The sequence below is a fragment of the Neocloeon triangulifer genome, unplaced genomic scaffold (genome assembly GCF_031216515.1).
Source record: "Neocloeon triangulifer isolate White Clay Creek 2 clone unplaced genomic scaffold, ASM3121651v1 ptg000014l, whole genome shotgun sequence".
Lineage (NCBI taxonomy): Eukaryota > Metazoa > Arthropoda > Insecta > Ephemeroptera > Baetidae > Neocloeon > Neocloeon triangulifer.
Genome location: NW_026775556.1, coordinates 13,243,628 through 13,264,474, shown reverse-complemented (window position 1 = coordinate 13,264,474; position 20,847 = coordinate 13,243,628). Strand labels below are relative to the sequence as shown.

At 36.6% G+C, this 20,847-nt stretch overlaps 2 protein-coding genes across 2 annotated transcripts; both read left to right on the top strand.

Annotated features, from left to right (window-relative positions):
* Positions 1-238: 238 nt before the first annotated feature.
* On the top strand, positions 239-4,113 carry LOC132199723 (ATP-dependent RNA helicase DHX33). The gene is made up of 13 exons (XM_059624659.1): positions 239-601; positions 705-837; positions 1,114-1,279; positions 1,353-1,483; positions 1,540-1,742; positions 1,804-1,879; positions 1,937-2,124; positions 2,177-2,306; positions 2,359-2,493; positions 2,551-2,708; positions 2,767-2,938; positions 2,993-3,193; positions 3,590-4,113. Exons 1-13 carry the CDS (start codon positions 405-407, stop codon positions 3,794-3,796), a joined length of 2,097 nt encoding a protein of 698 aa, XP_059480642.1. The 5' UTR covers positions 239-404; the 3' UTR covers positions 3,797-4,113.
* An 11,865-nt stretch (positions 4,114-15,978) lies between these two features.
* On the top strand, positions 15,979-20,844 carry LOC132200341 (uncharacterized). The gene is made up of 4 exons (XM_059625740.1): positions 15,979-16,102; positions 19,509-19,607; positions 19,756-19,960; positions 20,174-20,844. The coding sequence occupies exons 2-4, from the start codon at positions 19,514-19,516 to the stop codon at positions 20,526-20,528; spliced, it is 654 nt and encodes a 217-aa protein (XP_059481723.1). The 5' UTR covers positions 15,979-16,102; positions 19,509-19,513; the 3' UTR covers positions 20,529-20,844.
* The last annotated feature ends 3 nt before the right edge of the window (positions 20,845-20,847 follow it).

The following is a 20,847-nucleotide window of genomic DNA, read 5'->3' as shown; positions in this document are numbered from 1 at the left end:
TAACAACACAAGGGATCCCAACAGGAAATTTAATATAAATTATTGCATAATTAAAAATTTACAATTTTTTAACTGCACGGTAAAAATTTAAATTAAATTTAACACAAAATATAGTTAATATTTTTCTTTTGTCATATTTCATATGATACGATTTAATAATTATGTTGAAAAATGAAGAATTTTTATTTCGTGCCTCAAACAACGCATGCTCCTTGTTGCACTACCCACGCATTCGTGTTTTGATTTTGATGTTGGTTCTCTTGGTTGGTTCCTTGTTGGTTGGTTCTGGTTCCATGCAAGTTGAACGTCAACAAACACCATGTGCTTGAGCTTTTATTTGCATCCAATTTAATCGCTATAATGTCTTATATTCTTATCGTTTGATTAAAATAACTGTGCAGACCATGGAGCTAAGCAAGTACAACATAATCGGTGTCAACAAGAGACCACTCGTGGCCAGTTCGCCCGAGAAAGCGAACAAAAAGTTCAAGTTTCCAAACGCCGTCCAGCAGCAGGTGTCTCAAAACGACCAGCCGGGACAGTCTTGGGAAAGTTATCAGAAGATTAGACAGGCGTTACCAATCTTTAAGTCAAGAGCAAAGTATGAAATATCAAAATTTAAATTTTTAAAACTCATTCACACACACTATACAGTGTTATTTCGAATTGTTTCTAAATTTATAACGTGCTCATTATATTCACAGAATCATCAACTCAATTCGTAACAACCAAACAACAATTTTGATTGGAGAAACAGCCTGCGGCAAAACTACTCAAGTTCCTCAATTCATTTTAGAAAGTGGTGTGCACAAGTCCAAAGTGATTGCCATTACTCAGGTTTGTTCTCTATAAGGTTTAAATTTTTATTAACCTCCCTGTTCTAAATTTTGAAAATTCAGTTTGGACAGGTTGAACCTCCCTTTGTTCTAAATGTTCAATATTTAGGTTTGGGCGAAAGTCTCTAACTTAACACCTCCCTGTTCTAAATTTTCGAGATTCAGGATAGTACAAAATTCTGTAGTTTTTCAAGAAAATTAGAAATATCACACTCAAATTTAACAAAATTAAACTCAATTTATGGAGTTCCATAAACATCTATGTATCATCTTACAGCCTCGCAGAGTTGCTGCAATCACTGTTGCGCAGAGGGTGGCTGCAGAACGAGGTTGCTCCATTGGGGAACAAGTAGGCTATGCTGTGAGATTCGAAGATGTCACGAGCAACACAACTAAAATCAAATTTATGACTGACGGCCTCCTACTTCGTGAAGCAATGCTTGGTAATTAAGTTTACAAAAAAAAAAGAATTATAATCAAAGCGTGTATATATTTTATTTTTCAATTCATAATTAGATCCTCTTCTGCTAAACTACAATGTTATTGTCCTGGACGAGGCTCACGAAAGGTCAATTTCAACTGACATTTTATTTGGAATTGTCAAATCGGCCCAGCGGAGAAGAGAAAAGCAAGGAGTACCTTTAAAGGTTTCATATCGGAGCTTTCTATAGTTGATGAAAATATTGACACAAAAAATCCACAGATTGTAGTCATGTCAGCTACAATGGATGTTGATCACATGAGGGAATACTTCTCATCAAAGCCACAGAAGTTTGTGCCTGTCGTGTGGATCGAGGGTCGTGTGCATGATGTCGAAATCAAGCACTTGACCAAACCTCATGAAGACTATGCTGCAGCTTGTCTCAGTACTCTGTTCTTAATCATTCAAAAGACAGCTCCTGCTAGGTGGCATAATTTTTTAAACAAACAAAAAGTTCAAATTCAAATTTTTGATTTTTGTTTATAGCGAGGGAGTTCTTATTTTTTTAACTGGACAGGAGGAAATTGAGGATATGGCTGCAACAATTCCAAAAATTGCAAAGGTAATTTTGAATTTTTCAAGGTTCCATAATATTATATTTTTTGTTTATAATGTGCAGGAATTTGGAGGTCCTCCAATTGTTGTTTTGCCCCTTTATGCAGCATTGCCTCAAGAACAGCAAGTGCGTGCATTTAAGCCTGTTGAAAAAGGCACTAGAAAAGTAGTTTTGGCCACCAACATTGCTGAAACCTCAGTTACTATATCGGACGTACGACATGTAATAGACTCGGGAATGGTCAAAGCCAGGTGTGAGATTTGAATTGATTTTTTAGCAAGTGTTTGATTATTTTATTTACAGAACCCACTTTGTTGGAACTGGATTGGATGTTTTAAAAGTTCAAAGAGTAGCCCAAGACCAAGCATGGCAAAGAACAGGCAGAGCTGGCCGAGAAGCATCTGGCACTTGCTTCAGGTGTTTCACAAAAGAGGTATTTGTTTTTACTTTTTGTAGCATTTTAAAACCAATTTCAAATTGATCAGGAATTTGCCAAGCTTCCTCCATCAACAGTGCCAGAAATTCTCCGCATTAACCTAACCTCGGTAATCTTGCAACTTCTTACAATCGGTATCAAAAAAATTGCTGATTTTGATTTCTTGGATAAGCCTAAACCCGAGGTAATAAAAAATTCAATTGTATTGTACGGCTGAATATCAAAAACATATTTTACTCAGGCTCTGCAAACTGCAATCCAGCAGCTTAAGGCCCTTGGTGGAGTACAAGAAAATGGAAATGAACTAGAAATCACACAATTGGGCAAGAAAATGTCTAATTTTCCAATCGAGGCTCCATATGCTAGAATATTGATAGCCTCTGATGAATTGCAATGCAGGTAATTTCAACACATCATTTTGTATTTGGAAAAAAGATTAATGAGGCTTGAATTACAGGGATGAAATTATTACACTAGTGGCACTACTCTCTGGGGAAGGAGTCATTCAGTCTTCTTCTAGCAACAGAAACGAAGCTCTGGTTGCCCAAACAAAATTCCACTCTGAATTTGGTGATCACGAGACATTGCTGAATATTTATCAAGCATATATTGCAGCAAAGAACAAAAAGGTATGTAGTTGAAGAAATATTGTGTGACAAAATATCAATTTCAATTCATTCCAGATTTTCTGTAAAGAAAATCATCTGAGTCTCCGATCATTAAGCCATGCTACCCTCGTGAAGGAGCAGCTGACGGACCTGTGCAAGAAAGCAGGCATTGGGCAGAGCAGTTGCGGCAAAGACCTTTCCTTGGTTAGAAAGTGTTTGATCTTCGGACTCGTCAACAACTTGGCCACTCATGCTAGGGACAAGCTGTACATAACGGTAAGGAGCATGCTGAATTATTTCCCTTCCTCTTCTATGTAGCTTTCTTTATTTAAATTTTCCTAAATTCGACTAGTTTTTTTTAGAGTTTATGCAACCTGCACAGTTTGAGTGTGTTGCGTGACAAAACTGGTACATATTTTACAGGCGCTCACTCCCAGTATCGCACTATTTATTATTTTCCATATTTTAATTATTTTTTATTATTATTTAAAAAATGCGTCTTTAAAGATTATTTTAATTATTACCATTACTGTGACTGACTGACCGTATTTCTTTTAACGTTGGACTTTCAGCAGATCTTTGCTTGTGTTGCTATCCTTTGTTCTAACTTTTATAACCTTTTATATGAAGTGATGTGAAAAAAAGTAATGATAATGATTAATAATCTTTAAGGTGGCAAACCGTCAATTCGTGTCCCTTCACCCGTCAAGCGTTCTTTTCGAATCGTCAAAGCCTCCGAGCTGTGTGCTCTTTTCCGAGTTGGTCCACACCGGCCGGTCGTACATGAGAAATGTTAGCGTGATCGATGCAGAATGGGCGATTGAAGTTCATCCGCCGCTCCGACAACGCCTTAACACTACCAGCAGTCTCATCAAATAAAAAAGTTACCATCTAACGATTTTTGAAACTAAAATTCTAAAGTATTTTAAATTATCCAATAAATACGAAGGAAATATTTTGTTAGTAGTACATATTGAGAGAAAGAATGTTAGTGGATAAAGTTAAAAAACATTGACATTTCTTTTCGCAAATTTATCATTTATTGTACATTCAAATTTTAAAATTTGAGTAAATACAAAACATAAATTCACCGTTTACAATTATTACAAATCATTTCATTAGATTTAGAATCGCAAGATGTAATGAACTAAAAAAAGCAATCAAAGAGTTTATTTTAAAAAGTGTAATTAATATTTTTTATATATTTTATATTTTAATAAATAAATTGTCATCAAAAATGTAAAATAAACATCAATTAAGTCAATCATTAAAAAGGCATTTGAAGTGAAATTAAATTTGAAAAAAGTAAAAGTAGTGATGATGTTGATTGAATGAAATAGCCAAAATATTTGGGACGAGCCCACCAGCAGAGAGCTACCAGTCTCATAAACAACATTGAATTTTTTCCATATTGTAAATAACACTCCTTAATCGCAAGATTCAGACTTTTCCCTGCGGTGCTACCGTCCATCGTTGTTTATACTTTCTATTTCCATTATTCAAAATGCAGTCCGGCGTTCAAGCGCCATAATTAATGAGTCGGTATGGCACATGCACGTAGATGAAGAGAGGAAAGAAAGCTCAAACATCCACAGGGAACGAAAAGGATCGGCGGATTTTGTCCAATTGTGGGTTTGTGTGTTAATGGAATGGTCTGCCCTAGGCAGCGGAGGAATGTTCGCGCACCGCACAAATTATTCGCTCGTCAAATATATTTTATTGTGTCTCTTTCGATCTCGGCGCGTGTTTTCTCTTTCATCTTGACATCGGCTGCTGCGCTTTCTTCCAACGTGTGTTTATTCGTTGTTCACCGTGGGAATCGCGGAAAGAGAAAATTGGCGCGTAAAACAAACCACTCGCTCTTGCAAAAGGCCCTCGAGGCGGCGTCGTGACAAACCATATTTTGTCGCCGGCGAAAAACGGATCGAAAGTCAGTGCGTGCGCGAAATGTAATTGTTAATTGCTGGAAAGAGAGGCTTGAACTGCCGACGGCGATACTTGCGCTGGCTTTTTTATTATCTCTGCACAATTGTGCTGTGCCGAGTGAAACTTTTACTGCTCTTTTTAAAGCGGTCCAAGTTTAAGGTTCCGCACGTCTGAATCTGAAAATATATCAACCTGCTTGGAGTTAAGAAACGCCAAGTTCCTGAATCTGAATAAACATTACTTAAGTCTATGCAAACTTTTACTTTTCCCAACGACTGGGGGTTCCCTTCGAGGTGAGGAAGACGTTCGATTTGAATTGTTCTTCGAAATTAAATTCATCAAGGGAAAGGAATGAGCACGCGTACGTGACTAAAGACATCATTATGAATTCAGCGTCATCGTTCCTTTTGCCAATGAAGTCACTTACTGAAAAGCTGCTGAAAAGGAAGAAGATTAATTCATTTTCCTATTATTATATAAAATTAATTGCTTTTAAAACATCATTCGGCAGACATTCAATATTCAAATTCATGTAATCAAGCCTATAATATGTAAAATTCTACTGTTTTTTTTCTCTAAAGAAAAAAATGTAAAAATTGATCTTGAGAATAAATTTGAATTACTAATTAATTAACTTGCCTTTGGTGGTCACGCACGAGCATGCAAATTGACTGCTAGGACTCCATTCAATTAAACGTTGAGCAAGCTCAGTAGATGATCTCTTTTGACAGAGCGTTGAATTAACATAGGCATTGAACGTCAAACAACATTTCATCAAAATTTTCAAGATTTGCCAACACGTTCTTTACTTGGGTATCTTGCTAACTATATTACTCTTGACACGATGAACTTGCAAATTTAATATCTTTACCCTTCATGTCTTGTTTAGACAGGCTGCTGTCTAATGTGAGTTTTATCAAAATGGAAAATATTATTAAGCAATAATATTTTACCTTTATTATTAAATAATAACATTTCAATCAAAAAAGAAAAGAAGTTAATAACTTTACTTGGTGTTGATTAAATTTCATTAAAATTTATTAGTTTTAGCATAATTATCTTAGTGAAATAATTATTATTGCATTGTTATTTACTGCTAACTTATCGTTTTTAAAAGTCGCTTGATGTGCAGTGGAATTCAAAGACTCGTCTTTGATCCCACTTTGTTCACTTTAAAGCGTTTCTTGTAAAGTCAATGCCCAAGAGTATCAGATAAAAAAAAAACAGGAAATTCCCAGAAAATTTATGAATGCTGGAACACACCTGAAATATTTTTGCAAATATCACGACGATCAAGATGAACTTGAACCTCTGCGTCTCGGAGCAAAATTTAATATATTCTCAAAGGCCTTTGCCGTAAATGGCTGTCTCGGAGAAAAGCGACATCGCGCCGAAGAAGAATTCGCATCCTCTCGAATCCCAAGGATAGCAAGAAAAGAACTGATTGTAAAAGAGTTTAATTCAAACACGCACGCGGACGCGCGATCAAACAAATTATTCGCCCTTTTAATTGTGACCTACATTAACGCAATCAGTTTTCATGCGCCGCCAAAATGAATTAATTAATTTGAAAAGACGTACTTTGTATATCGTCGGCCGTTGCACGAATCGCATTATTTGCGATGAGATGAACTTTCATTCCTGCAAGGATTTTGTTTTGTGTGCGCCATTAGTCACACATTCAGCCGCTTCGACTGCCGCTTTAATTGGCAAACTTTTAATTCCATTGACCCTCTTGATACGCAGCCTCTCCGCTTGTTTGTTAATTAACACGAAAGTATTTGCGAACTTCATTAAAACATCTCATCCTATCCACCTTTTGTGTTTCGCAGCGGATTTCTCTCGCAATAAACCTAGAAAAAGACAATAGAGGTCTATTTCGGAAGAGATTTAATGAAAATGAAGTTTAAATTGCTAGAGAGGAGAAACTGCAGAGAGAAAGACTTTGATAAAGGGACAAAAGTGACAGCTTAAATAACTATGAGAATTCATTAGAGGTGCCATTTATTTTCAACTTTACAGCTTAATCATGGATGCTTAATTTATCTAATCTGTAAATAATTGTCTCTACAGCTCAGCAGCACCATCAATTTAGTCGGAATTTTTCTTAAGAGGAATAATTAACCCTTTCTTTTACTTTTCAAGTCCACATAGAAAGTTTTGGTAAAAGTTAGTTTTGAATTTAATTTTCACTAGTCACGGCATGCGATGTTCTCGAAAAAGCAAATATTGCTCCAAAAATATTATTGACAGAAAAAAAGGCAAATATTATGCTTTGTCAACCTTCAACCTAACTATATTCTGGCAGAACTAAAGCAAAGGTTATCCTGGCACTAGCGTGTGTCCTCGTCTGCTGAACAGCATCCGCACGCAGGAATCTTTTTCCATCCCAATTAAGACCCATTAAGCTGACCCTGAATCGAAGATCGTCAAATTTTACAGCCGATAAATTAAAAGTGTATCAAAACGGCGGCACGTAGCCAGGCAGATGGGTGAGCGTCTGGTACAGCACCTAAAATGGTTCTCATTAATCTTGTCCTTGCGCGATTACCCTGCCAAAGGTGATGCAACCTGGCGAGTCTGAACGAGATAAGCCACCAATGCAGATGCTCGCGGGGGTGACGTAATCGGCGCACTTTGATGGTCACTGTTTCACTTTCAGCCTTAGCACCTCTGCTCGAAAAAAAAACACGAGTAAGGCTGGAGTAGTGCATTTAGCATTGCCGCATTGACAGGTAATTAGCCGAGAGCCACTTCTTCTGTGTCAATGTTATGCAAATAAACGCGTGGGAAGTCAAAAGCTGCTGTAATGGATTTTTTTTTCAGTTGAAGATTTGAACGAATGAAATCAGCAGTTGTGAGATGAGATGCTAATAGTCTCACTAATGCTCTTTGCGTTTTTTGTGAGCACTAAATGTGTGAATGACCTCCGGAAATTCCCAAATTAGGACTGAATTGTTACTTATCAGTCATATTTCTGTCCCGTCCACAGCAAACTTTTTACAAATAACCAAGGTGGGAATATGGAAAGCGCAATTAAAATTTATTTTAATGAAATTTTAATAATTTAAGCCTCAAAGAATTAATTTTTTTATACCACTTGGGTATACACAGTATGCAAATCATCACATTTTAATTAATGTATGTAAGTCAAAGCAATTTCTATGCTTTGCTTTTGTTTTTTTTACAAGGTGATTAATTTTAAGCCAATATTATTATTCTAAATGATTCTAACAAATTGCAAAATACTCGCGCCGATAAAATGTGAAAATGCACGCATCCATTTTCAAAACTTTCGTCCATGGTTTACTTTTTTTCTGATAATTTTCTGTAGATGTGTCTGAGAACACTCTTGGGATTTTTCTCTATTCGTCACGATTTTATAGTGCAGAAATTCAGGTCGTATGTAAAAAAGGGAGCAAAAAACAAACCTTGGCGCATTTCGACTTCGACACTCTCGCTGATGTAGCAAAGTGAGCACTTGATTGTAACTATATGTGAAAGAGAAAATATTCTTTAATCGGCTCTCATTGATTTCTCGCTGACTCGGGATCTAAATCGTGATGATGCACAAAAAGAAACCTGAGAGAGGCGAAATTAAATGGCCGATCAAAAATGCTGGCAGTGGCGCATTTGCCTTGACCAAATTGATGAATTTATGTAGGCTAAAATCATAAAATCTTATAACAAGAATTATTTATTCACTGATTTAAGTCAATCTTTAATTATTTTTAAAATAATACAGTCGACAAGTTAATAATATAAATGAAATTTCCTGTGAAATATTTGGAAATGGTAGATTGCACAATTTTTTTCTCTAAAAATATCAATTATTTTGCGTTAATAATTTTGTTATGATTAAAAAACTTTTAATTAGTTTAAGATTCCTCAACCAAGAGCGCCACTTTTTCTTTTGTGCAGCGTTTTCACTCATTCCATTGACTGCTGCACAATGGACAACAAAATAGTCCCGCCGAATGAAAGCGAGCTTTGCAGTGTGTTTGTTGTGTGCGTTTTTCGCGAGGTGCATGATGTGTGGGAGGCACCGCGTGGTCCATTTCGAGTCTGGCCTACTTGCCGATTTCGTAGGCACGTGCTCTCTCGCCTATTCTTCTCAGAATGAAAAGTTAAATATTGGGCCGCGTGACGAAAGTAAATCGTTTTCCCACCGCGCCTATGCTTATTCGTCGGGAAAATTGATTCCCGCTTTCTAAAATTCATCTCGCGGGTAGGCAAACAAAATGCACTCTCTGCCAGAGATTGCATTTCGTTTGTCGACGGCACTGATTGTGAGCATAATTATAGAAGATCTCTTTAATAATTCAATGAGAAGCGATATGCCGGGCCGAAGAAAGTGCGCGACCTGCCGTCGTTGCTCATGCATTGAAGGTAGTTAAAATTCCAAGCGTCCTGTTGAACTTGCTTGCGGAGGTGCGTGCCAAGAAGGAATTCGCCGGCATTATTAAAAACGGACTCACCCAAACGGAATAAAACAAACAGTTAAATACAAACACTACAAAAAAGTAAATAATTCAAGGGTCAATTTTTTAAGGAAAAAAGGAAAAATAAATTAATTCTCAATTATTATTGTTGTTGCTTAAGCAGTCCAATTGTTACATATCATTATTTAAATCCAATATTTGAAGGCAATTTATTTGAAAAAGGAATTTTTGGACAAAATGGTACCACCGCTAGTCAATGTTTTAATTAACAACGAAAATTTCAAGTAAAGTTTATTATGCGATAACAGTTAGAAGTCATTAATTTAAAAGGTTAGCTTTATAAATTATTTTTATATTCTCTTCTTCGTTTTAAAGAAACACGAACATGAATTTTTTTTTTATTGTAAATTTTGCAATGACCTTAGCGATCTTCAGATAAACCTGGTTGTCCTTTTAGTGGTGTCTTTTTCACTTGTCGCCGTGCATTCACAGTAATAAAAAAACGCCATGTCCGTTCACGGAAATTTCTCCGTTGTCTCTGGGCCAAATAAATGTAATTCTCTGCGGCGAGAAGAGCAGCTCACGGAATCATGTCAAGTTCAGCAAGTAAAAGTGCGCCTCTTTTTATTCGCACGACGGCTGCAGAAGTCATTGACTACCGAGAGCGATGCGAATAAATTTTGTACACCATTGACTCGGCGGGTGCGCCAGAAATGCTAATTTTCTCCCGTGGAAATGAAAATCAACAGATTTACTTTCTTCCGAATTAAAGAAAGTAATGCTTCGTTAGTGAACAAGATTTGCAAATTTCTGCCGCTTTGTGCATAATGCGTTGATTTATCCACCTGTTGGAAAGCGTCCATGACAAATTATTACAAATGGAAGATTATCAAGAGTCATTTTGCAAACCCTTTTGAAAGTTGAACTGCTGCGAATTGCAAAAATGCGTGAATTACAATAAATAATCTCACACTACTCATCTCCACAAAGACGAAGAGGCCGTAAATAAGCAAATTAACTTGCTCTCGATTACCTTCGCAGAGAGCTAATTGCAATGGTAATTAATTTATTGGCACGCTATTTATCAGAGCGATTGCGTTTTCGATAAGTCCACCGGCGAGAACATCCATCAGTTAATTTCTCTTTCGAACATACACATGTGTGTGTATGTCTCACTATGATGTATTTATTACGTTTTAAGTACTTCAGAAGATCACGATTGGCTTTTCAGAAACCTTCCCGAGAGCGAAATTTACAAGTATGGGTGCAAGCACGATAAAAGCATCTCACGCAGCTCTGCTCTACATACTTGATGCGCACATGCATGGATAATAATAATAATTGAAAGCGCTTCGCTCAATGATGCGCGCGATAAAATTAACATACACCATGAAACAGTTAATAGTGCGGGTGCATATTTATGTTATTAGCTTGAAACATTGCGTGATTTACTTTCAGTTTGCGCAATCAGACCTCGCAAATCATATAAAAATTATTAGCAAAGTTTATTTTATATAACAATTACTTTCATTTAATTTGACTGGTAATTGCACAGTCTCGAACCTAAATAACAGAGGAAAAGAAAGTTCATTAAAAGGGTTTGGCGCTTTTGGTAATTTGGGTTGTGCGTGTTCCTCTTTGTCTCAGCAAATCCGCACATTCATTTTAGGCAAGAAAGCCGCGGTCTTCCAGAAATATTTACCGCGAAGAAAATAAATAAACCTTTCTCATGATGAGCGACGAGGTGCGCCCTTGGGGCAGTCACGATGGCGCTCCAAAAGAAAAGAAATTGAACACTTCAAAGACCAGTAAAAAGTGGGAAAGGAACCCGAGTGAATTGAAAGGAAACGGGTCAAAAGTGGATCAAATAATAACAATGCACCATTGATCAAGCAACCGTTCTAACATGTAGCATTGAAATCTTCAACTCAAAATCAAAGAGCTTTGTCCAATCAGCTGATGATAAAAAAAAAAATTGAAATTATTTTCTTGCTTTATTTTATATTTAATAATATATTTATTTATGAATTTTTACATTTTGATTTTAATTTAAAAAATAACTTGAAAATAAGTATCGCTGTAACTTTTGCCACTCACAAAAAGAAGCAAATTAAGCTGGAATGTCCTTGGTTTCTTTAACGAAATCAATTTATAAGGTGTTAATTCACATTTTTCGCAAGATGATGCTGAGGAGCGTTCTCACTTTTTATGACTTTGTTGTGGAGGTCGTCCTCTTGTACTTCATTATATCACGCAAACAAAATGTAATCAGCAGCCAGGGTGCTTTAAAGTTGATCATACGAAAATAGCAATAAATTTCCATCGTGTTTCGTTGAGCAGGAATTGGTTTAGCAAAGATTTTCATTAAATTTACATGCAGCATTTCTGGGCAATTTCGATGTGCTGCAAAATATTCTGTTTCCTTACTGCTCTCACTAATTCTCCGCAATCACCTCGGCCAAAATCAATTAGCATTTCTGAATTATGAACCACGCCAACTTCAGACTTCCTTGTTTTATTTTTAAAACATTGTCAGCGCAGCAATAAATGCCAAAACCATGCAAAGGCGTGAATAACGTATGGAGTTTTTGCACGCCATTAAGTAATTACAGCAGTCATTATTTAATTTAGAGTGCGCCACAAACAGGATGAAAAGCTCCTCTTTATACTCTGGTAGCCACGCCAAAAAAAAAATGGCAAAAGGGAATGTTTGTATGGTTTTCTCACATCCTTGTGCGCACTGCAATTAAAAGTTAATTAAACCCAAACTCAGAAGATGCAAAGCACAAAAGTTACCAACATTATAGATTTTGCAAAAAATATTTCCTAACCGGATTTTCAGCAATAGTTGTTATGATAACAATCCATCTCGTTTTTAGTTACGTTGGATTTTATTATACTCGTCGCATTAAATTTAACGACTCGCAATGAAATTTGCAAATTATCTATTTTCATTTGCGTCCTGGTCTTCTCGATTGCCAAACCCACTATTAGTTGAGCATCTGATGGTGTCACTTGTGAAAAATAACAAGTACCAAGCAAGTCTTAATGTACCGCGAAAAAGTGGCTCTCTTTCATTAAACCTGTCCTTTTTTGGGCAGCAAAGGTCATCGCAGCTTCATCGGGAGTGCAAAAGGCCTTTAATAAATCATTGATATTACTTATTGTAAACTACACAGGATGAAGTGAAACTTTTAAATTAATCACTTGAAAAGATTGAAATCTGCTATAAAAAAATAATTGCCCATTGAAAGCCAATCACCAAATCTAACCTAAAATTTCCCATATAATTTATCAGAATACGCGTCTCTGAAAAGTGCAAGTTACTTTTTGCTATTTGCAGACGCGAGTCGATTGGATTTTTTTTAGCTTTTGCAAATAACAGGGTCAAAATCGTACATCACTGTGTGCTCGCTCGCTCACATTTTATACCGTCTGTGAGAATCAGATTGCAACAATGGCAAAATAACAATCATTTTACATCATAAGTTGCGAGTACACATGAAGTGTGTGTGCGGATTACATCACCCTTTTGCATTCTCACTGCAGCTATAACAAAATGGGGTCGTCCGCAAAATTCAGCAAATGATGAAGAATTTCATTGAAAGCTCAAAACAATTTTGAGGAGAAAGCTCAGCACGTTTTTGAGGCATTTTAAAATTTTTTTGATGAAAATTAGTTCTTGAAAAAGATGTTGGTAGATGAGTAGTGATGATTGTCTGTCTGAAAAAAAAATCATTATTCAAGCAAGCCATAATCTAAGCTCCAGGTGGTCATCATTAGAAAGTCTAAATTGGTATAAATCAATACATCCACCCCGGCCCTGGAAATCTTAATAAAATTTAGGAACATAATAATTTACTTGGGAAAATATTACCTGAACCGCAGAGTTCACGAGCAACAAGATCACTAAATCAATCCAAAGCCCACGAATTCACCTCGCATTCCTCTTCCTTTCTACTGAAATTCCACTTTTTTGGAAGACTTTTACGTGTATTGTCTCACTGCCCCGTTAATCACTCACGGTTTTTTTTTATTTATGTGCTCCATTCGTCCGCAACGACCTCTACAAGATCAAGTTTACAATGAATCGGCTGCTCTCCAGACTGCAGCTCAATTTCCCGCCGGCTTTTCCCAGCCGATTACAAAAATTCCGTAGCAAGTCAATCTAATCCGACAAGTGCGGTGGCGACAATTAAAATTCTGATCAGGTCATTCAGCGGTGAGAGGTCACATTTTTTTTTCAGTTATTGTGCAGCTACTAATTATGTAAAAATTTTATCACGGTGACCTATAGACTTAAATGCCATTTTTAAAACGTGTACTTATTTTCCACTTTCGCGAAGTGAAGTTGATGCGCAAGACCAGCGTAATCAAGCCTCCAACTCTGTATTTATGGAGAGGTACTAACCTAGGCCAACCGCATAATATTGCATCCATTTGTGCGTGCACGCTTTCCTTTTTTGGCAATGCAATGAATAGTGCGTGTACAATCTTTAATTTATGCAATACGCATCAATTATGAGTGGCCAGATTGTCCTGGTGTGAAATATAAATTATTTCAGCAGTTGAAAATAAATAAAATAACTAAAATTTAAAATATTATTTATTTTTCAAATATTATAATTCAGATTTAATTATTTTGTTATGATGAAAGTAAAATTATTGTTAAAACAGAATATTTATGAAGGCTAATGCATCAAGCACAGGTCCGCTGGAACTCCAAATATCGAAATTTTGGCAAATAGTAATCCACTCATTGTTAATAAATTTTGGGTAGAGATTAGTACAATCAAGAAATATTTGATAAATATCTATTCTCAAGGTTTACAATTGTTGAATTTTTTTTTTAATTCATCAAAATTGCCAACGTGCATTATTAATTAAGACTGAACAAAGAAGTAAAATCTTATTTAAATTTTATGAAATTTAGGTTATAATAATTATTTATGTTTTACGATTTCACCGCAAATGTATTTTATGGCCAGGTGAATTTTACATCTAGTTTTAATGCGATTCATATCACCTGCAACTAAAAAATGTTCTAATTCGTTGCCTTGATATTTGAAAATTAAGCGGAAAGAAAGTGCTCTAGGAAGGAAATTGCATCCATATTTATTACTTTAGAAGAGTTTCTAGTCCATAAAGCGCCGCGAGGATTCTGAAAACACCTTCCTCCCTGCATTCATTTTCTATTATTTTGCCGCTATAACACATTCGCACGTTGAATTTCATTCGTGACGTCAAATAATGTAAATTTAATGAGAAAAGGAAGGAAGTAGGAATTTATAATTTTAAAAAATAATGCAAAAAGACTATTGTTCTTACAAACAGTACCGTGTTTTTAAGTGAAGGACTTAGGGCCAGATAAATTTGAAACAACCTTGGCTTAAGTGTGCTGTTGACGTCAGGTGGCGATCGCATTTTTGCCAATTTAAAATTGTTCAAGAGTTGCCCAACCGAGCGAGTTTTGATTTTCATCGGAACGCGTCCAAAGCCGTTAATTTCAAATGCATCTCACAACCAGTGAAGAAATTCGATTTCTACACCTAGCGTCCAAGTCCAACCTCGACACAATGGCACCTGTTGAGTGCGATACTCAGACAAAGGGGAATTTCTTGTCGCGACAAACGGCACTGCCATTGTTAAGAGGTGACGCACTGCTCCGTTGCATTTCTACTTTTCTGATGCGAACCAAATCATCATGATAGGACGATAGTGATCTAGAGATGAATGAACTTGATTCTGAGGCAACTGGCGCAGAACTATGTAGTATAATTTTTTTATGTCTATTCATTTTTAATAAGGAAAATTCTAGATTTTTAGTTAAAAGTGAAAAGTGAGAAGCTAAGGTTTTTTATTTTAGCAATTTTGTAGCAAGGTCTACGTCATGTTAACCAAAATTTTATTTTCATAGGCGTACCTTGCAGTGGAATTCGTAAGAATTTATAAAATTTAAATAAATAGTACAATAATTAAATTTTTACAACAAAGCAAAAGCTCAAGTTCTTCCCTTCCAATTTTGATTCAATCTAAAAGTGAATTTATTATTGCAACTTTGAAAAGCACAATGACGATTCATAATCAATTTTAACGTTTTATTCCCTATGCGTAAAAATTTTAGTAATCTTTATTGTAAGATTCTGGAGGTCTCGTTGTTAAAGAGACATTAATTTCCACACAATTTTGCCTCAGACTCGTGAAAAATTTTAGCAAAATTTATTGCTAAAATTGCACAGTTAACTCATCACTGTCTTTGCAAATCTCACAATTATTTTGATTTAAATTATTTTCTACATTAAAAAAAATCTATATATTTTTACTGCAGGTAAATCAAGTAATTATAATGTTACAATAATATTATGTATCAGGAATTTTTTTCCCTTATATTTTCAAGTAATATATTATTTTGAAAAGCCGGGCACCAATACCGTAGAATAATCGATGACATAATTGCGGCCGGCTTCATATAGCGGCAAAAGAACGCCTTACTTTAAAGGCGAAAATCTCCTGGCGAAACGAGAAGTGCACATTTTTTGTTTGTGCTCCAGCAGCAGAGACGCGCGAGAGTCCTTCTCCTGAAAAATCTGATTAATTCAGCAGCTCGGCTCGACGAATCCCTTCCCGAGCAATGCATTTTACCTCCACTACACTCGCATATAGATCTTCAGCGGTGGCGTGGGTAACGGGTTAAATTTTTTATATTCCTCAACCCAAAGTAGGCCGCTTTATAAAGACCCACGAGACCGAGAGAGGGGCATCATTTCAGCAGTGTGTTTGACAAGGATCACTTCGTCTTCAAAGTACAAACAGAAAGGTAAGTCCAAACTTTTATTTTCCATCACTTGTTTGGCAACATTTTGAGGCTTTTCGCTGCGAACCGAAGATTGGTTTATGAGAGAGATCCGTGTAACGTCTCTTGCTCTTACATTATTTGCGGTCGATTTCGCTTTCAGTCGCGACTCATGGGAATTCAAAACCAATAATTCTCACTGTTTACTCACATGCCCATGTGTGCATCGGTCTCTATATGTACATGTTACTTTTTTTATCAATTTTATTTTCGTCAATCAAACTATGCAAAAAAATAAAATTATTTTATCATAATTTATTTATTCTTAATTTTTTTATCGCCTCAAATTAATTAGAATTTTCTTTCTTTTTTTGTAAAATAAAGTTCATTGAGGTGCAGCGACGTCATTCATTAAAACGGATCTCTAAAGCCGGCTAATCGAACGGCATTTTAATCTGTGAGGCTTGTTTGCCTGTTCACCCAAGCGTGCCCAAAAAACCAACCAACGCGCATTTTTATACCTGACACATAAAATATTTTTCTAGACCACTTCGGATTCATTCAGTGGAAATAATTATTGTCGCGCCGCATCTTCATCTCGCCGTTAATGTCACCAATTAAAACGCCGTTCCCAACCAATCAACCAGATGTCTCGGTCGGTTTTCTCAAAACGATCTTTCTCGAATCGGTGCAATTACTCAGCTCATTACTCTGCAATTACCAAGGTCTGATGCATCCTCTGCGTTAGTTGGCGGTGAAAGTTGGAAACAAAAGCATTCAAAGTCAAGATTGAATCACCATTCATCGGTGCAATTATGCAAAGATATATCAATCTCTAATTGTTTTGCGCGAGAGTGCGATAATGGACAATGAATTCGAAGGCTATTATTATGGTGGAAGAGAAAAGAGGGGCACGGGATCAATGTGTCGTCTGCGGGGAAAAAACAAAGGATTGCCTTGTAGGGCTCGCCAGACGACGCAAATCAGGATATCTGTCCATCACTCTTTCTAACAAGGTTACACTCTTATTCAATTAAAAGATCCGTTTGCTTATAAAAAAAAAACACGTCCTGAAGAGCAAAGAAAAATCTTGGATGCTTCGTGTTTAAAGATAAATTTCGTTTTATCCAAAAATTTCCGCGTGGGTAAAAACGCGCGTCTCAGGTGTGGCCGCGCTGCTGCACCTGCGAGACTCACTAACTCTCGCAGCTTCCTCGGATGAGTCCCGTTTGACCCAACAATGTGCCACTAACCCATGGACAGAGTTGTTTCTTGTATTCTATACAGTAACGGGACCGCAGTTCAAGGTTGGACTCTCTTCACTTCTTAATGGCCGCCACGAAAACTTTTTCCCTCTCGCAGGGGGCCAACTATTTTTGCTCTAAAAATGTCGCCAGACCTGTTCGGGTTATTGTTCGCATTTTATTGCGCCACGATGAGATCGATACCGGCGGCAACGGCACCGGACGACAAAGTTTCACTGTCTGTCACTTCATTTCAGTCATTTCAGTGAATTGCCCTGCAGGTGACAGTGACGCAATTGCGATTTTCAATTCTAGCAAACTGCTTTTATGAGATAGATTTCTCGCAAGTTAATATAGTCGCGCAGATATATTTAAAAAAAGCATTAAAATTTCAAAATTAGTTGCTTATAATTTGCAAAATTCTACCAGTTTAAAGATTGACTTTTATAGTTATTTTTATATTTATATTGAATTTTTTCTTTGCGAAAAATTTAAAAAACAATTTACAATTTATTGGTTTTTTTTATTTTTATAATGCTGATTGAAAATCATATAATTTTCAATAAAGACTTTTTTACTTTGCAATGTCCTTTACGGCTAAAATTGTCTTGAAGTTCAGAAAATATTCAGAAAATATATGTATGTAGAAATGCAACATGCCCGCGTATAACAATGATATTATTGTGCTTTATTTATTTCAACATAAAATGATCTTTTGTCCACTTTTGTCATTGCAGAATTTTATGCACAATTATTTCAAAGTGCATCACAATTTAATATGACGAAATCAGTACAACCTATATTTTCATGGAGCAATCCAATGTGCAAACCTATTCTTTTGAAAATATTACACTGTGCGTCTACTTTATTATTTGTTTATTCGCTGTAAATTAAAATATTAAATATAAAATTTTCCAACATTTTTAAACTTCTTTTAAAAATATTTTAAAATATATTTATATTTTCTTTGTTTCCTAGTCATCTGTTTGTTTTCCATTTCATTGAGATACAGTCACTGGGAATTGGCTGAAAATACATTAATGAAAACACTTTTTTTAGCATAATTAAAGCCATCATTTTTATAATTTACTTCCGTAATTAAGTTAAGTTTTTTAAATGCCTAACTATTAATGGAAAAATAACACAATTGAAATGCAATTTTTTTTAATTACGTCCAATCTTTTATTTATTTATTTTTTTTAGAGGAGTGCACACTTGTTGTTTAAGAATTAAGAAATCGTAGTTAGCTGTACGCCTGCCGCGGAATAATGAATGAGGAGGCCGTCGCACTCGTCAATTAATGAAATTGTCTCTCGCGCGCGTCTCTCGAGACAATCGAATTAACTTCTGAGAAATTACCGGTCGCGCCTCTTTGATGTGTCACGCGGCACACACGCAGCTCAAAATGCATTGTGATGCGCAACCATTGTTAGCCTACTTGCGTTCGAAATAATTTTCTCCGCGACCAATTTGGGCAGTGTAACTTCCGCAGGCAAACATTTGCTTTTCGAGTCGAGTTCAAAAACAGCTTTGTTCTTTGCATACCTAATTGCGTGGGCAAACACACTCCAGCTAGACAGAGGATGAGCAAAGGAATTTAGAACCTTCTTCTGTTTCAAAACTTTCTATTAGAGGAAAAATATTACTCCGAAGGGCTTGTTTTATTTATTCCAATAAAGTTCCCCACTTTCCAGGCGAATCTTTTAAAGTATTTTTAAATATTTCTCGTCAGTGTTTTTATGCAAATTTTTGCTCGTGGCACTAAAACTGTAAAACGTAAAACGTCCGACGCATTTTTGGGAGGAGGCGAGCGGATGACAAAAATGACACAAAATATGCAAATGTCGCCACAGGAAAACAGTTAGAAAGTTGTTCAAACATGGACTTTGCGTCTTGGGTGATGCACACTCTAATTGGCACGCACCCAAAATTGCGTGCAGCCGAATGAATTAAAATTCAGCCGGACATTATCCTCTCGTAATTATAACGTCGTGCCGGAGAAATTTACAGTTCCTAGACGTGGGTCGTCTGAAAAATTCCTTAGCCGCGCGTGTTGTGTACATTATTATTATTTACGGTCGACCGCAAAATCCGAGAGAAAATGCGCGAAAAGCCTCAAGATCTAATGGTCGATCTTCCCGCTAATCTTTCACGCTGATCTCTAATGGTTTTCCCTATTTCTCCAGGCATCATGCTTCGTGAGTGCGCCCTGGTGCTCATGCTGGTGGCTGTGACCCTCGCCCAGAGGAGGCTAGCCCTGCCAGACGCTCGCTCTTGCTCCAACCGTAAGTTTTCGATTTTAAAATTCATATTTTTAATAGAAAATGTAGAGCATTAATTTAATAAAATAAATAACTTATTTAATAATTATGAAATTAATTTTTTAATGTTATTCAAATGTCTTTTAACTAAAAATGAATTTCAAAATTTCAGGAGTACGACACACAACTTTCAGAGACTCACGTGGAGTTTCGCACTCGTACTTCTTCAGCTGGGAGCACGGCCCGACCCGCAACCTCGAGGTTGACTGGCTCGATGCCCGCAACATCTGCCGCCGCCACTGTATGGATGCTGTGTCCCTGGAAACTCCTCAGGAGAACGAATTCATCAAGCAGCGCATTGCCCGCGGTGGTGTCAAGTAAGTTATTTTCGGATTTTGCTAACTTACCAAAACAAAATTAATTTCAGATCCACTTTAATATAATTGAAATAATTTTACTCTTGATAATTATATTTTCAATGATTTTTTTTATATAACAATTAATTTTCTTTCTCAAAACCTAATTTTCTTACACAATTTCAATTTAAAAAATTGACTTAAATTTTATTTTAATTCAATTCTAATAATCAGGTATATCTGGACCTCTGGCCGCAAGTGCAACTTCAACGGCTGCGACCGTCCCGATTTGCAGCCCACAAACGTCAACGGCTGGTTCTGGTCCGGTTCTGGCGCCAAGATTGGACCCACCAACCAGCGCAACTCCGGCGACTGGTCGCCCACTGGCGGATTCAACCAGGCCCAGCCTGACAACCGCGAGTCGGCCCAGGGCAACGACGAGTCCTGCTTGTCCATCCTGAACAACTTCTACAACGACGGTCTCAAGTGGCACGACGTTGCCTGCCACCACCTGAAGCCTTTCGTCTGCGAGGACTCCGAGGAGCTGCTCAACTTCGTCTCCTCCCGCAACCCCGGCATCCGTCTGTAAATCTTAGCTTCTCTCCGTAAAAAGGGAATTATTTATTGTACTCTTGTTGAATGTATATCAAAACAACTGAGGAGGCTCCTGACACTCCACAAAAACGTGTGACATTTCTACGAAAATGACGTCTGTGTACAATTTTTTTGAAATCACTTTTAAGCGCCAAATTTGTTAGACTTTTTAGCGATGAAAACTGCTCAAGTGAGTGCTGTTGGGCATTCATTCAGAGGATAATAATATTAATAATATTTGACAAATAATGACAAAAAGACATTTACCTATTTTGTAGTTAATAAAGAAAGTGATTCAAAATTGTGTAAAATTT

Coding starts and splice junctions, on each gene's coding strand:
- LOC132199723 (XM_059624659.1), top strand. CDS start 405: ATGGAGCTAAGCAAGTACAACATAATCGGTGTCAACAAGAGACCACTC. Junction 602..704: donor ATCTTTAAGTCAAGAGCAAA/GTATGAAATATC, acceptor TTATATTCACAG/AATCATCAACTCAATTCGTA. Junction 1,743..1,803: donor CAAAAGACAGCTCCTGCTAG/GTGGCATAATTT, acceptor TTTTGTTTATAG/CGAGGGAGTTCTTATTTTTT.
- LOC132200341 (XM_059625740.1), top strand. CDS start 19,514: ATGCTTCGTGAGTGCGCCCTGGTGCTCATGCTGGTGGCTGTGACCCTC. Junction 19,608..19,755: donor CGCTCGCTCTTGCTCCAACC/GTAAGTTTTCGA, acceptor TCAAAATTTCAG/GAGTACGACACACAACTTTC. Junction 19,961..20,173: donor ATTGCCCGCGGTGGTGTCAA/GTAAGTTATTTT, acceptor TCTAATAATCAG/GTATATCTGGACCTCTGGCC.